The sequence below is a fragment of the Ranitomeya imitator genome, chromosome 2 (assembly GCF_032444005.1).
Source record: "Ranitomeya imitator isolate aRanImi1 chromosome 2, aRanImi1.pri, whole genome shotgun sequence".
Lineage (NCBI taxonomy): Eukaryota > Metazoa > Chordata > Amphibia > Anura > Dendrobatidae > Ranitomeya > Ranitomeya imitator.
Genome location: NC_091283.1, coordinates 273,753,272 through 273,769,657, shown reverse-complemented (window position 1 = coordinate 273,769,657; position 16,386 = coordinate 273,753,272). Strand labels below are relative to the sequence as shown.

At 51.8% G+C, this 16,386-nt stretch overlaps 1 protein-coding gene across 1 annotated transcript; it reads left to right on the top strand.

Moving 5' to 3' along the window:
• Positions 1-2,151: 2,151 nt before the first annotated feature.
• Positions 2,152-5,966, top strand: LOC138663125 (E3 ubiquitin/ISG15 ligase TRIM25-like). Its single transcript, XM_069749259.1, has one exon. The coding sequence runs from the start codon at positions 2,283-2,285 to the stop codon at positions 3,858-3,860; it is 1,578 nt and encodes a 525-aa protein (XP_069605360.1). The 5' UTR covers positions 2,152-2,282; the 3' UTR covers positions 3,861-5,966.
• The last annotated feature ends 10,420 nt before the right edge of the window (positions 5,967-16,386 follow it).

Below are 16,386 nucleotides of genomic sequence, written 5' to 3'. Positions count from 1 at the left end.
CCACCTGACCAGACCAGCCTGATTGACAGGCGAAAACGGCGACTTTGGTAATGTATTGCGCAGCATAGGTGGGGAATCAGGGTACACTACATACACTATTGTAACGCACAGCGCAGGCCCTATTTAACAGTATTTATATCTCAATCTGAAAAAACGGGGTGACAGGTTCCCTTTAATCAAAGTTGTCCTATATTTGTAACATATTCATGAGAAGGTTGAGGGTGTGAAGCATGTGGATGTCACGCACGCTTGCGCCCAGACTGGTTGGCGCGGGCATGCGGGGGTGTGGCCCCACTGGACCACAGACCACACTTCCCTGGAAGGGGCGTAACTAAGTAGCTTCCTTGGTGTTCGCTTGAGCCTTTGATGGTGAGGTCAGACTTGTGTGGCAGGTAGCTACCAGGTACCACTCCAGGATGGTGTTTGGCTGTGGCTGCTGATCCCACTGGGAGAACGGAACATAGGCAGGCGGGCACAGTTGGCACTCTGGCATCCAGGCGGGCAGACGGGTACAACAGAGACACTGGCAGGCAGGCGGGCACGGCTGGCTCTCTGGTAGGCAGGTGGGCACAGCTGGCTCTCTGGCAGGACAGGAGGATGAGGCTGGTACACTGGAAGAACCGGTAGGGACCAGTCTGCAGGCAGGGATGTAAAACAGGTAAGAACCTGTTCAGACAGGAGGACTTAAGAATAGGTAGAGAAAGACCGCAAGAGCGGATGCAAAGCGGAAGCACAGGAGCTAGAGCCAAGAACAGAGATGCAGGAGGCGGAGCCATGTGCAGAAACGCAGGAGGCGGAGCCAAGAGCAGGAGGCGGAGCCATGTGCAGAAACACAGGAGGCAGAGCCAAGAGCAGGAGCCATGTGCAGAAATGCAGGAGGCGGAGCCACGTGCAGAATAGAGATGCAGGAGGCGGAGCCAGGAGGAGGAGCCAAATGCAGAAACACAGGAGGCGGAGCCAAGTGCAGAAGCGCAGGAGGCGGAGCCAAGAGCAGGAGGCAGTGCCACTTGCAGAAACACAGGAGGCGGAGCCAAGAGCAGAAGGCAGGGCCAAGTGCAGAAACACAGGAGGCTGAGCCAAGAGCAAGAGACATAGAACCGCAAGGAGCAGAGCCACGTAGAACCGCAAGGAGTGAAGCCGCAGAGCGAGAGCCGAGCGGAGCCACAGAGCAAAGCCACAGGATGCAGAGCAAGGTCAGGGTGCAGAGCAAAGTTACAGAGAGCAGAGCTGAGAGCAAAGCCACAGAGTGCAGAGCTGAGAGCAGAGCAAGACACAGCGTGCAGAGCTGAGTGCAGAACAAGACACAGAGTGCAGAGCCAAGAGCAAAACCACAGAGAGCACAGCAAGGTCGCAGAATGCAGAGCAAGGAGCAAAGCAAGATAGCAGAGAGCAGTGCCAAAAGCAGAGCAAATCAAGACACAGAGTAGGCAAAGCAGGGAAAGGAAACCAAGGCAGGGATATAAACGGACACAGGAAAAGGACTAGGCTAAGACAAAGTCAGGAACAGGTGAGGCACAGAGACATGGAGACAAGCTAGGGTGCGACGCCCCTCTGGGTGGCTACACAAGAACACAAGCCAGGGTACGACGACCCTCTGGGTGGCTACACAAGGACACAGGCCAGGGTATGAAGCCCTACTGGGTAGCGAACACAAGAGTCACAGAGACATGGCCTGGCACTTCAGCAGCTAAGAACTGACTGAGGGTGTAAGTTGCACAGGACCCCATCAATGGGTGGGGAAGTCTTAAATACAGGAAGCCTCATGGCAATTGGCTGGGGACACCTTAGCAAGGTGCACACAGTCTCAATAAGACACAGGAGTTGCCAGCGTCGCCCCCCTATGCACACAGACAGAGCATGCACAGAGCAAACAGCAGACATGAGGCACAGCATGGAGCTGGTAGCAGAGACAAGTCACAAGATGGCCCAGAGAAGTGAGTGAGTTGAGTGTAATGCTGGTGGGGGATGGGAGGCCATGCAGTGACGCCAGCAGGGTTGTTACAGTAGACACTTCAGCCCTCCTCCTTCCATCTCACTTCCTCCAAGACTCAGACTGTGATGCACTGGGGTGGAGGCTTCATTGAAGGTCCTCCTCACTTGGGTGGTCCTTCCTCCTAGGACAGAAGAGCCGCCCTCTCATGTGACTATGCTGATGACGAGGTAGGGTCAGGCTTTTCTGTGAGGCGTAGAAACCAGTGGAAGGAAGTCACAGACTAAAGACATGGTGGAAGGATCTTAACAGGCAGATCGAATATCTAAAGCTTTCACTTTCAGTTTCCATCATGGCTTCTCCTGACCTGAAAGACGAGCTGAGCTGCTCCATCTGCCTCAACATCTTCACTGACCCTGTCACCTTGAGATGTGGACACAACTTCTGCCTGGTCTGTATTGATCGTGTGCTGGAGACCCAGGATGGGTTGGGGATTTACTGTTGCCCCGACTGCCGAGCGAGGTTTACAGAGCGTCCCATGCTTCAGAGTAACATAACCCTGCGGAACATTGCGGAGCATTTCTTGTACTTCCGGTCCGATGAGGAGGAAAGAGCTATTTTTTGCACTAACTGTATCAACGCGCCGCTCCCCGCGGTTAAGTCCTGCCTCCACTGTGAAGCTCCGCTGTGCAGCAACCACGTACGAGTCCACAACCAGTCTCCAGAACACGTCCTGTGTGAGCCCACCACTAATTTCAGCAAGAAAAAATGCTCTTTGCACAATGAGGTCCTGAAGTATTACTGCTCCAACGACCGCTTGTGTATCTGCATGACCTGCTGCTTGGCCGGCGATCATAGTGGGCACAAGGTGGAACCGCTCAACAAAGCGTCCCAAAAGAAGAAGGCCACTTTGAAAAACATTCTGAAGAACCTGTCCTCGTTGTCCAAGGAGGCTGAAGAAAAACTGCAGAACATACAAAAATGCCGGAGTAAGGTCCAAGAAAAGGCGACTGACATCAAGGAGGCTGTAGCCAATCTGTTTCTAGACATCAAAAGGCAACTGGAGATCTTGGAGAGCAAGGTCCAAGCAGAGATCTCACGGCAGGAGAACCAGGTCTCAGATCTGATCCGACAGCTGGAAATCCAGAAGAACGAGCTCTCCTTGGTCGTGTATCACATCAAGGAGCTCTGTAACTTGTCTGACCCATTAATCCTTCTACAAGAATGCATATCGGTTCGGTACCACACATCGGAAGAAATGGGCAAGGAGGTCCGAGATGATGATGACGAAGAGATCTATGTGGGAGATATGGATGAAGGTCTGATCTCCGAAACGTTGCACATGGGATTATCCGATATCATGACTTTTATAAAGAGACAAATTTACATCAAGGAGAATAGATGCACCAACCTAGACGAGGACACAGTTGCCAAGAACCTCCTGTTATCCATTGACAAAAAATCTGTGTTTTGGACCCCAAAATTACCGGATTTGGGACATGTTGAATTGCCAGTCAGGTTTCATAATTGTTCCCAAGTTTTAAGTATGGAGAGTTTTTGTTCGGGGAGACATTACTGGGACGTTGAGACGAGCAAACACGGAGAATGGAGGCTGGGCGTCTCTTACTCTACAATCGAGAGAAGTGGAGATCACTCGTATTTGGGATGTAACGACCAGTCCTGGTGCTTGTGCAGATCCAATAATAATAAGTACTCGGTGGTGTATGACAACCGGGAGACCATGTTAGGTCACAACATTTCCCGTCATAAATTCCGCATCTCTCTGGATTATTATGGCGGTCGGGTGTCCTTCTACGAGTTGTGTTCCCCGATCAGACACCTCTATACCTTCACTGCGGAGTTCACTGATGCTCTCCATGTTGCTTTCTACATATGTGGAGTTAATACCTTTGTAAGAATCAGCTATTAGGCTACAATAATCATCAGGAATCTACTCCATGAGTAGGTGCAACGTGGACTTCATTGCGTTGCAGGTCCAAACCCTGACTCTAGCCCTAACCCTACCTCTAACCATAACCCCTCCTCTAACTTTAAACCTTAACCTGTAGTGCCTCCAGGTAGAGGAAGCTTCCTGAGAAGTCACTACAAATATGATCCCTTAGTAGTACTTACATGCATTGTAGGCCCAAACCTAACTCTTACCTTACCTCTAAACCTAACATGTAATGCCACCTGGTAAAGTAAGCTTCCTGAGAAGTCACCAGAAATCTGCTCCATGAGTAGATACAGTGTAGACTCTTCATGCAATTTAGGTCGAAACCATAATTCCAACCTTATCTCTAACCCTAACTCTAAATTGTAGTACCAAAAGGTTGAGGAAGCCTCCCTAGACAGCACAAGAAATCTGCTCCATGAGTAGAAACAGCATAAACTTTACATGTACTGCAGATGTGAACCCTTACTCTAATCGTAACCCTACCTCTAAACCTAACCTGTTGTGCCACCTGCTACAGAAAGCTTCCCGAGAAGTCATCAGAAATCTGCTCCATGAGTGTGGACTCTACATGCAATGGAGGTCGAAACCACAATTCTAATACTATCTCTAAGCCTTACCCTAACTCCAATTTGTAGTACCACCAGGTAGGGGAAGCTTTCTGAGACGGCACCAGAAACCTGCTCTATTAGTAACTACAGCATAAACTTTACATGTACTGCAAGTCCGAACTCCAACTCTAATCCTAACCCTACCTGTAAACCTAACCCTAATTCTAACCCTACATCTAACCCTAACCTGTAGTGTCACCTGGTAGAGGAACCTACCTAAGTAGTCACCAGAAATCAGCTTTATGAGTAGGTACAGCATGAACTCTACATGAACTGCAGGTCCAAAACCTAACTCTAATACTAACCCTAACTCTAACCCTAATTCTAACCCTACCTTTAACCCTAACCTGTAGTGTCACCTGGTAGAGGAACCTTCCTAAGTAGTCACCAGAAATCTGCTCTATGAGTAGGTACAGCATGAACTTTACATGTACTGCAGGTCCGAAACCTAACTCTAACCCTAACTCTAACCCTAACTCTAACCCTAATTCCAACCTTAATCCTAACCTTTAATGTCACCTGGTAGAGGAACCTTCCTGAGCAGTTACCAGAAATCTGCTCTACGAGGAGGTACCGCATGAACTTTACATGTACTGCAGGTCCGAACCCTAACTCTAATGCTAACCCTAACTGTAATTCTGACCCTACCTTTAACCCTAACCTTTAATGTCACCTGGTGGAGGAACCTTCCTGAGACGTTACTAGAAATTGGATCACTTAGTAGGTGCTTAACATGCACTGCAGGCCCTTCCCCTCCTGCTATCACTAACCCTACCTCTGCTTGCTGTCCGTGATTGCATACTAGCTCTCCTCCAAAAGGGAGACATTGGCCTCTCTACTGCCACTTTTTATAATTAGCATGTAGCTGAGGCTGTACTACTGAGGCACGTAGCTGAGGCTGTACTACTGAGGCACGTAGCTGAGGCTGTACTACTGAGGCACGTAGCTGAGGCTGTACTACTGAGGCACGTAGCTGAGGCTGTACTACTGAGGCACGTAGCTGAGGCTGTACTACTGAGGCACGTAGCTGAGGCTGTACTACTGAGGCACGTAGCTGAGGCTGTACTACTGAGGCACGTAGCTGAGGCTGTACTACTGAGGCACGTAGCTGAGGCTGTACTACTGAGGCACGTAGCTGGGGACGATCAGCTCTGTGGTGCAGCCTCAGATATCCCTACGGAAGGAAAGTGTTAGAAAACTGTTTTCACCATATGATAAAGAGACTTTTTACCTATTTCTTCTGGAAGTTCTCCCTTAAAGGGGGCATGTTATGGTACCACTGGGGTGAACAGCGCCTCCTCTGGCCCTGACGGGCATTTGCATATTTGTATATTTTTTAATGACTTCTTTTTCTGGCGGCATCGTCTAGATTCTGTCGTGCTTTGTATCAATGTTTTATTATTACCTTTGTATTATGTCAGACAATCATTGTATGATCCTCGTCATTAAAGACTCAGCCTGATCTGTACGACCACCACTGAGCATGAGACTCACAGCAGCACAGATGATTTCAGGAGAATAATTGGCTAATCTAGAGCAGCACAGAGTATTTCAGGAGAGCAGTGTGTTGGTCTGTGGGGGTCACAGAGGGAGATATATGGTGGAGGAGCAGGGTGACAGCAGCACAGAGTATTTCAGGAGAGCAGTGTGCTGGTCTATGGGGGTCACAGATGGAGATATATGGTGGAGGAGCAGGGTGACAGCAGCACAGAGTATTTCAGGAGAGCAGTGTGCTGGTCTATGGGGGGTCACAGAGGGAGATATATGATGGAGGAGAAGGGTGACAGCAGAACAGAGTATTTCAGGAGAGCAGTGTGCTGGTCTATGGGGGGTCACAGAGGGAGATATATGGTGGAGGAGCAGGGTGACAGCAGCACAGAGTATTTCAGGAGAGCAGTGTGCTGGTCTATGGGGGTCACAGAGGGAGATATATGGTGGAGGAGCAGGGTGACAGCAGCACAGAGTATTTCAGGAGAGCAGTGTGCTGGTCTATGGGAGGTCACAGAGGGAGATATATGATGGAGGAGAAGGGTGACAGCAGAACAGAGTATTTCAGGAGAGCAGTGTGCTGGTCTATGGGGGGTCACAGAGGGAGATATATGATGGAGGAGAAGGGTGACAGCAGAACAGAGTATTTCAGGAGAGCAGTGTGCTGGTCTATGGAGGTCACAGAGGGAGATATATGGTGGAGGAGCAGGGTGACAGCAGCACAGAGTATTTCAGGAGAGGAGTGTGCTGGTCTATGGAGGTCACAGAGGGAGATATATGGAGGAGAAGCAGGGTGACAGCAGCACAGAGTATTTAAGGAGAGCAGTGTGGTGGTCTATGGGGGGTCACAGAGGGAGATATATGGTGGAGGAGAAGGGTGACAGCAGCACAGAGTATTTCAGGAGAGGAGTGTGCTGGTCTATGGAGGTCACAGAGGGAGATATATGGAGGAGAAGCAGGGTGACAGCAGCACAGAGTATTTAAGGAGAGCAGTGTGGTGGTCTATGGGGGTCACAGAGGGAGATATATGGTGGAGGAGAAGGGTGACAGCAGCACAGAGTATTTAAGGAGAGCAGTGTGCTGGTCTATGGGGGTCACAGAGGGAGATATATGGTGGAGGAGCAGGGTGACAGCAGCACAGAGTATTTCAGGAGAGCAGTGTGCTGGTCTATGGGGGTCACAGAGGGAGATATATGGTGGAGGAGCAGGGTGACAGCAGCACAGAGTATTTCAGGAGAGCAGTGTGCTGGTCTATGGGGGTCACAGAGGGAGATATATGGTGGAGGAGCAGGGTGACAGCAGCACAGAGTATTTCAGGAGAGCAGTGTGCTGGTCTATGGGGGCCACAGAGGGAGATATATGGGGGAAGGAGCAGGGTGACAGCAGCACAGAGTATTTCAGGAGAGCAGTGTGCTGATATATGGGGGAGGAGCAGGGTGACAGCAGCACAGAGTATTTCAGGAGAGCAGTGTGCTGGTCTATGGAGGTCACAGAGGGAGATATATGGAGGAGAAGCAGGGTCACAGCAGCACAGAGTATTTCAGGAGAGCAGTGTGCTGGTCTATGGGGGTCACAGAGGGAGATATATGGTGGAGGGAGCAGGGTGACAGCAGCACAGAGTATTTCAGGAGAGCAGTGTGCTGGTCTATGGGGGTCACAGAGGGAGATATATGGTGGAGGAGCAGGGTGACAGCAGCACAGAGTATTTCAGGAGGGCAGTGTGCTGGTCTATGGGGGTCATAGAGGGAGATATATAAAGGAAGCAGCAGGGTGAAAGCAGAACAGAGTATTTCAGGAGAGCAGTGTGCTGGTCTATGGGGGTCACAGAGGGAGAGATATGGTGGAAGGAGCAGAGTGAAAGCAGCACAGAGTATTTCAGGAGAGCAGTGTGCTGGTCTATGGGGGTCACAGAGGGAGATATATGGTGGAGGAGCAGGGTGACAGCAGCACAGAGTATTTCAGGAGAGCAGTGTGCTGGTCTATGGGGGGTCACAGGGAGATATATGGTGGAAGGAGCAGGGTGACAGCAGCACAGAGTATTTCAGGAGAGCAGTGTGCTGGTCTATGGGGGTCACAGAGGGAGAATATATAATGAAGGAGCAGGGTGACAGCAGCACAGAGTATTTCAGGAGAGCAGTGTGCTGGTCTATGGGGGTCACAGAGGGAGATATATGGTGGAGGGAGCAGGGGGACAGCAGCACAGAGTATTTCAGGAGAGCAGTGTGCTGGTCTATGGGGGTCACAGAGGGAGATATGTGGTGGAGGAGCAGGGTGACAGCAGCACAGAGTATTTCAGGAGGGCAGTGTGCTGGTCTATGGGGGGTCACAGAGGGAGAATATATAATGAAGGAGCAGGGTGACAGCAGCACAGAGTATTTCAGGAGAGCAGTGTGCTGGTCTACGGGGGGTCACAGAGGGAGATATATGGTGGAGGAGCAGGGTGACAGCAGCACAGAATATTTCAGGAGAGGAGTGTGCTGGTCTATGGAGGTCACAGAGGGAGATATATGGAGGAGAAGCAGGGTGACAGCAGCACAGAGTATTTAAGGAGAGCAGTGTGGTGGTCTATGGGGGTCACAGAGGGAGATATATGGTGGAGGAGAAGGGTGACAGCAGCACAGAGTATTTCAGGAGAGCAGTGTGCTGGTCTATGGAGGTCACAGAGGGAGATATATGGTGGAGGAGCAGGGTGACAGCAGCACAGAGTATTTCAGGAGAGGAGTGTGCTGGTCTATGGAGGTCACAGAGGGAGATATATGGAGGAGAAGCAGGGTGACAGCAGCACAGAGTATTTAAGGAGAGCAGTGTGCTGGTCTACGGGGGGTCACAGAGGGAGATATATGGTGGAGGGAGCAGGGTGAAAGCAGCACAGAGTATTTCAGGAGAGCAGTGTGCCGGTCTATGGGGTCACAGAGGGAGATATATGGTGGAGGGAGCAGGGTGACAGCAGCACAGAGTATTTCAGGAGAGCAGTGTGCTGGTCTATGGGGGTTCACAGAGGGAGATATATGGTGGAGGAGCAGGGTGACAGCAGCACAGAGTATTTCAGGAGAGCAGTGTGCTGATATATGGGGGAGGAGCAGGGTGACAGCAGCACAGAGTATTTCAGGAGAGCAGTGTGCTGATATATGGGGGAGGAGCAGGGTGACAGCAGCACAGAGTATTTCAGGAGAGCAGTGTGCTGGTCTATGGAGGTCACAGAGGGAGATATATGGAGGAGAAGGAGGGTCACAGCAGCACAGAGTATTTCAGGAGAGCAGTGTGCTGGTCTATGGGGGTCACAGAGGGAGATATATGGGGAGGGAGCAGGGTGACAGCAGCACAGAGTATTTCAGGAGAGCAGTGTGCTGGTCTATGGGGTGTCACAGAGGGAGATATATGGTGGAGGAAGCAGGGTGAGAGCAGCACAGAGTATTTCAGGAAAGCAGTGTGCTGGTCTATGGGGGTCACAGAGGGAGATATGTGGGGGAAGGAGCAGGGTGACAGCAGCACAGAGTATTTCAGGAGAGCAGTGTGCTGGTATATGGGGGTTCACAGAGGGAGATATATGGTGGAGAAGCAGGGTGACAGCAGCACAGAGTATTTCAGGAGAGCAGTGTGCTGGTCTATGGAGGTAACAGAGGGAGATATATGGAGGAGGAGCAGGGTGAAAGCAGCACAGAGTATTTCAGGAGAGCAGTGTGCTGGTCTATGGGGGTCACAGAGGGAGATATATGGTGGAGGAGCAGGGTGACAGCAGCAGAGTATTTCAGGAGAGCAGTGTGCTGGTCTATGGGGGTCACAGAGGGAGATATATGGTGGAGGAGCAGGCTGACAGCAGCACAGAGTATTTCAGGAGAGCAGTGTGCTGGTCTATGGAGGTCACGGAGATATATGGGGGAAGGAGCAGGGTGACAGCAGCACAGAGTATTTCAGGAGAGCAGTGTGCTGGTGTATGGGGGTCACAGAGGGAGATATATGGGGAGGGAGCAGGGTGACAGCAGCACAGAGTATTTCAGGAGAGCAGTGTGCTGGTTTATGGAGGTCACAGGGAGATATATGGAGGAGGAGCAGGGTGACAGCAGCACAGAGTATTTCAGGAGAGCAGTGTGCTGGTCTATGGGGGTCACAGAGGGAGATATATGGTGGAGGGAGCAGGGTGAGAGCAGCACAGAGTATTTCAGGAGAGCAGTGTGCTGGTCTATGGGGGTCACAGAGGGAGATATATGGTGGAGGGAGCAGGGTGACAGCAGCACAGAGTATTTCAGGAGAGCAGTGTGCTGGTCTATGGGGGTCACAGAGGGAGATATATGGTGGAGGAGCAGGGTGACAGCAGCACAGAGTATTTCAGGAGGGCAGTGTGCTGGTCTATGGGGGTCATAGAGGGAGATATATAAAGGAAGCAGCAGGGTGAAAGCAGAACAGAGTATTTCAGGAGAGCAGTGTGCTGGTCTATGGGGGTCACAGAGGGAGAGATATGGTGGAAGGAGCAGAGTGAAAGCAGCACAGAGTATTTCAGGAGAGCAGTGTGCTGGTCTATGGGGGTCACAGAGGGAGATATATGGTGGAGGAGCAGGGTGACAGCAGCACAGAGTATTTCAGGAGAGCAGTGTGCTGGTCTATGGGGGGTCACAGAGGGAGATATATGGTGGAAGGAGCAGGGTGACAGCAGCACAGAGTATTTCAGGAGAGCAGTGTGCTGGTCTATGGGGGTCACAGAGGGAGATATATGGTGGAGGAACAGGGTGACAGCAGCACAGAGTATTTCAGGAGAGCAGTGTGCTGGTCTATGGGGGTCACAGAGGGAGAATATATAATGAAGGAGCAGGGTGACAGCAGCACAGAGTATTTCAGGAGAGCAGTGTGCTGGTCTATGGGGGTCACAGAGGGAGATATATGGTAGAGGAGCAGGGTGACGGCAGCACAGAGTATTTCAGGAGAGCAGTGTGCTGGTCTATTGAGGTCACAGAGGGAGATATATGGTGGAGGAGCAGGGTGACAGCAGCACAGAGTATTTCAGGAGAGCAGTGTACTGGTCTATTGAGGTCACATAGGGAGATATATGGTGGAGGGAGCAAGGTGACAGCAGCACAGAGTATTTCAGGAGGGCAGTGTGCTGGTCTATGGGGGTCACAGAGGGAGATATATGCTGGAGGTAGCAGGGTGACAGCAGCACAGAGTATTTCAGGAGAGCAGTGTCCTGGTCTATGGGTGGTCACGAAAATATATGGTGGAGGAGCAGGGTGACAGCAGCACAGAGTATTTCAGGAGAGCAGTGTACTGGTCTATTGAGGTCACAGAGGGAGATATATGGTGGAGGGAGCAAGGTGACAGCAGCACAGAGTATTTCAGGAGGGTAGTGTGCTGGTCTATGGGGGTCACAGAGGGAGATATATGCTGGAGGGAGCAGGGTGACAGCAGCACAGAGTATTTCAGGAGAGCAGTGTCCTGGTCTATGGGTGGTCATGAAGATATATGGTGGAGACGCTGAGTGACAGCAGCACAGAGTATTTCAGATGAGCAGTGTGCTGGTCTATGGGGGTCACAGAGGGAGAGATATGGGGGAAGGAGCAGAGTGACAGCAGCACAGAGTATTTCAGGAGAGCAGTGTGCTGGTCTATGGGGGCGACAGAGGGAGATATATGGGGAAGGAGCAGGGTAACAGCAGCACAGAGTATTTCAGGAGAGCAGTGTGCTGGTCTATGGGGCTCACAGAGGGAGATATATGGGGAAGGAGCAGGGTGACAGCAGCACAGAGTATTTCAGGAGAGCAGTGTGCTGGTCTATGGGGGTCACAGAGGGAGAGATATGGGGGAAGGAGCAGAGTGACAGCAGCACAGAGTATTTCAGGAGAGCAGTGTGCTGGTCTATGGGGGTCACAGAGGGAGATATATAGTGGAGGGAGCAGGGTGACAGCAGCACAGAGTATTTCAGGAGAGCAGTGTGCTGGTCTATGGGGGTCACAGAGGGAGATATATGGTGGAGGGAGCAGGGTGACAGCAGCACAGAGTATTTCAGGAGAGCAGTGTGCTGGTCTATGGGGGTCACAGAGGGAGAGATATGGGGGAAGGAGCAGAGTGACAGCAGCACAGAGTATTTCAGGAGAGCAGTGTGCTGGTCTATGGGGGTCACAGAGGGAGATATATGGTGGAGGGAGCAGGGTGACAGCAGCACAGAGTATTTCAGGAGAGCAGTGTGCTGGTCTATGGGGGTCACAGAGGGAGAGATATGGGGGAAGGAGCAGAGTGACAGCAGCACAGAGCATTTCAGGAGAGCAGTGTGCTGGTCTATGGGGGGGTCACAGAGGGAGATATATGGTGGAGGGAGCAGGGTGACAGCAGCACAGAGTATTTCAGGAGAGCAGTGTGCTGGTCTATGGGGGTCACAGAGGGAGATATATGGGAGAAGGAGCAGGGTGACAGCAGCACAGAGTATTTCAGGAGAGCAGTGTGCTGGTCTATGGGGGTCACAGAGGGAGATATATGGGGGAAGGAGCAGGGTGACAGCAGCACAAAGTATTTCAGGAGAGCAATGTGCTGGTCTATGGGGGTCACGGAGGGAGATATATGGTGGAGGAGCAGGGTGACAGCAGCACAGAGTATTTCAGGAGAGCAGTGTGCTGGTCTATGGGTGTCACAGAGGGAGATATATGGTGGAGGAGCAGGGTGACAGCAGCACAGAGTATTTCAGGAGAGCAGTGTGCTGGTCTATGGGGGTCACAGAGGGAGATATATGGGGAGGGAGCAAGGTGACAGCAGCACAGAGTATTTCAGGAGAGCAGTGCGCTGGTCTATGGGGGTCACAGAGGGAGATATATGGGAGAAGGAGCAGGGTGACAGCAGCACAGAGTATTTCAGGAGAGCAGTGTGCTGGTCTATCGGGGTCACAGAGGGAGATATATGCTAGAGGAGCAGGGTGACAGCAGCACAGAGTATTTCAGGAGAGCAGTGTGCTGGTCTATGGGGGTCACAGAGGGAGATATATGGTGGAGGAGCAGGGTGACAGCAGCACAGAGTATTTCAGGAGAGCAGTGTTCTGGTCTATGGGGGTCACATAGGGAGATATATGGTGGAGGAGCAGGGTGACAGCAGCACAGAGTATTTCAGGAGAGCAGTGTGCTGGTCTATGGGGGTCACAGAGGGAGATATATGGGGGAAGGAGCAGGGTGACAGCAGCACAGAGTATTTCAGGAGAGCAGTGTCCTGGTCTATGGGGGTCACAGAGGGAGATATATGGTGGAGGAGCAGGGTGACAGCAGCACAGAGTATTTCAGGAGAGCAGTGTGCTGGTCTATGGGGGTCACAGAGGGAGAGATATGGGGGAAGGAGCAGAGTGACAGCAGCACAGAGTATTTCAGGAAAGCAGTGTGCTGGTCTATTGAGGTCACAGAGGGAGATATATGCTGGAGGTAGCAGGGTGACAGCAGCACAGAGTATTTCAGGAGAGCAGTGTCCTGGTCTATGGGTGGTCACGAAAATATATGGTGGAGGAGCAGGGTGACAGCAGCACAGAGTATTTCAGGAGAGCAGTGTACTGGTCTATTGAGGTCACAGAGGGAGATATATGGTGGAGGGATCAAGGTGACAGCAGCACAGAGTATTTCAGGAGGGTAGTGTGCTGGTCTATGGGGGTCACAGAGGGAGATATATGCTGGAGGTAGCAGGGTGACAGCAGCACAGAGTATTTCAGGAGAGCAGTGTCCTGGTCTATGGGTGGTCATGAAGATATATGGTGGAGACGCAGAGTGACAGCAGCACAGAGTATTTCAGATGAGCAGTGTGCTGGTCTATGGGGGTCACAGAGGGAGATATATGGGGGAAGGAGCAGGGTGACAGCAGCACAGAGTATTTCAGGAGAGCAGTGTGCTGGTCTATGGGGGTCACAGAGGGAATATATGGGGAAGGAGCAGAGTGACAGCAGCACGGAGTATTTCAGGAGGGCAGTGTGCTGGTCTATGGGGGTCACAGAGGGAGATATATGGTGGAGTGAGCAAGGTGACAGCAGCACAGAGTATTTCAGGAGGGCAGTGTGCTGGTCTATGGGGGTCACAGAGGGAGATATATGCTGGAGGAGCAGGGTGACAGCAGCACAGAGTATTTCAGGAGAGCAGTGTGCTGGTCTATGGGGGTCACAGAGGGAGATATATGGTGGAGGAGCACGGTGACAGCAGCACAAAGTATTTCAGGAGAGCAGTGTACTGGTCTATTGAGGTCACAGAGGGAGATATATGGTGGAGGGAGCAAGGTGACAGCAGCACAAAGTATTTCAGGAGGGCAGTGTGCTGGTCTATGGGGGTCACAGAGGGAGATATATGGTTGAGGGAGCAAGGTGACAGCAGCACAGAGTATTTCAGGAGGGCAGTGTGCTGGTCTATGGGGGTCACAGAGGGAGATATATGCTGGAGGAGCAGGGTGACAGCAGCACAGAGTATTTCAGGAGAGCAGTGTGCTGGTCTATGGGGGTCACAGAGGGAGATATATGCTGGAGGAGCAGGGTGACAGCAGCACAGAGTATTTCAGGAGAGCAGTGTGCTGGTCTATGGGGGTCACAGAGGGAGATATATGGTAGAGGAGCAGGGTGACAGCAGCACAGAGTATTTCAGGAGAGCAGTGTGCTGGTCTATTGAGGTCACAGAGGGAGATATATGGTGGAGGGAGCAAGGTGACAGCAGCACAGAGTATTTCAGGAGGGCAGTGTGCTGGTCTATGGGGGTCACAGAGGGAGATATATGGTGGAGTGAGCAAGGTGACAGCAGCACAGAGTATTTCAGGAGGGCAGTGTGCTGGTCTATGGGGGTCACAGAGGGAGATATATGCTGGAGGAGCAGGGTGACAGCAGCACAGAGTATTTCAGGAGAGCAGTGTGCTGGTCTATGGGGGTCACAGAGGGAGATATATGGTGGAGGAGCACGGTGACAGCAGCACAAAGTATTTCAGGAGAGCAGTGTACTGGTCTATTGAGGTCACAGAGGGAGATATATGGTGGAGGGAGCAAGGTGACAGCAGCACAAAGTATTTCAGGAGGGCAGTGTGCTGGTCTATGGGGGTCACAGAGGGAGATATATGGTTGAGGGAGCAAGGTGACAGCAGCACAGAGTATTTCAGGAGGGCAGTGTGCTGGTCTATGGGGGTCACAGAGGGAGATATATGCTGGAGGAGCAGGGTGACAGCAGCACAGAGTATTTCAGGAGAGCAGTGTGCTGGTCTATGGGGGTCACAGAGGGAGATATATGCTGGAGGAGCAGGGTGACAGCAGCACAGAGTATTTCAGGAGAGCAGTGTGCTGGTCTATGGGGGTCACAGAGGGAGATATATGGTAGAGGAGCAGGGTGACAGCAGCACAGAGTATTTCAGGAGAGCAGTGTGCTGGTCTATTGAGGTCACAGAGGGAGATATATGGTGGAGGGAGCAAGGTGACAGCAGCACAGAGTATTTCAGGAGGGTAGTGTGCTGGTCTATGGGGGTCGCAGAGGGAGATATATGCTGGAGGTAGCAGGGTGACAGCAGCACAGAGTATTTCAGGAGAGCAGTGTCCTGGTCTATGGGTGGTCATGAAGATATATGGTGGAGACGCAGAGTGACAGCAGCACAGAGTATTTCAGATGAGCAGTGTGCTGGTCTATGGGGGTCACAGAGGGAGATATATGGGGGAAGGAGCAGGGTGACAGCAGCACAGAGTATTTCAGGAGAGCAGTGTGCTGGTCTATGGGGGTCACAGAGGGAATATATGGGGAAGGAGCAGAGTGACAGCAGCACGGAGTATTTCAGGAGTGCAGTGTGCTGGTCTATGGGGGTCACAGAGGTAGATAGATGGTGGAGGAGCACGGTGACAGCAGCACAGAGTATTTCAGGAGAGCAGTGTACTGGTCTATTGAGGTCACAGAGGGAGATATATGGTGGAGGGAGCAAGGTGACAGCAGCACAGAGTATTTCAGGAGGGCAGTGTGCTGGTCTATGGGGGTCACAGAGGGAGATATATGGTGGAGGGAGCAAGGTGACAGCAGCACAGAGTATTTCAGGAGGGCAGTGTGCTGGTCTATGGGGGTCACAGAGGAAGATATATGCTGGAGGAGCAGGGTGACAGCAGCACAGAGTATTTCAGGAGAGCAGTGTGCTGGTCTATGGGGGTCACAGAGGGAGATATATGCTGGAGGAGCAGGGTGACAGCAGCACAGAGTATTTCAGGAGAGCAGTGTGCTGGTCTATGGGGGTCACAGAGGGAGATATATGGTAGAGGAGCAGGGTGACAGCAGCACAGAGTATTTCAGGAGAGCAGTGTGCTGGTCTATTGAGGTCACAGAGGGAGATATATGGTGGAGGGAGCAAGGTGACAGCAGCACAGAGTATTTCAGGAGGGCAGTGTGCTGGTCTATGGGGGTCACAGAGGGAGATATATGGTGGAGGGAGCAAGGTGACAGCAGCACA

Bases quoted from the DNA above. Each gene is read 5' to 3' on its own strand.
- LOC138663125 (XM_069749259.1), top strand. From the start codon at position 2,283: ATGGCTTCTCCTGACCTGAAAGACGAGCTGAGCTGCTCCATCTGCCTC.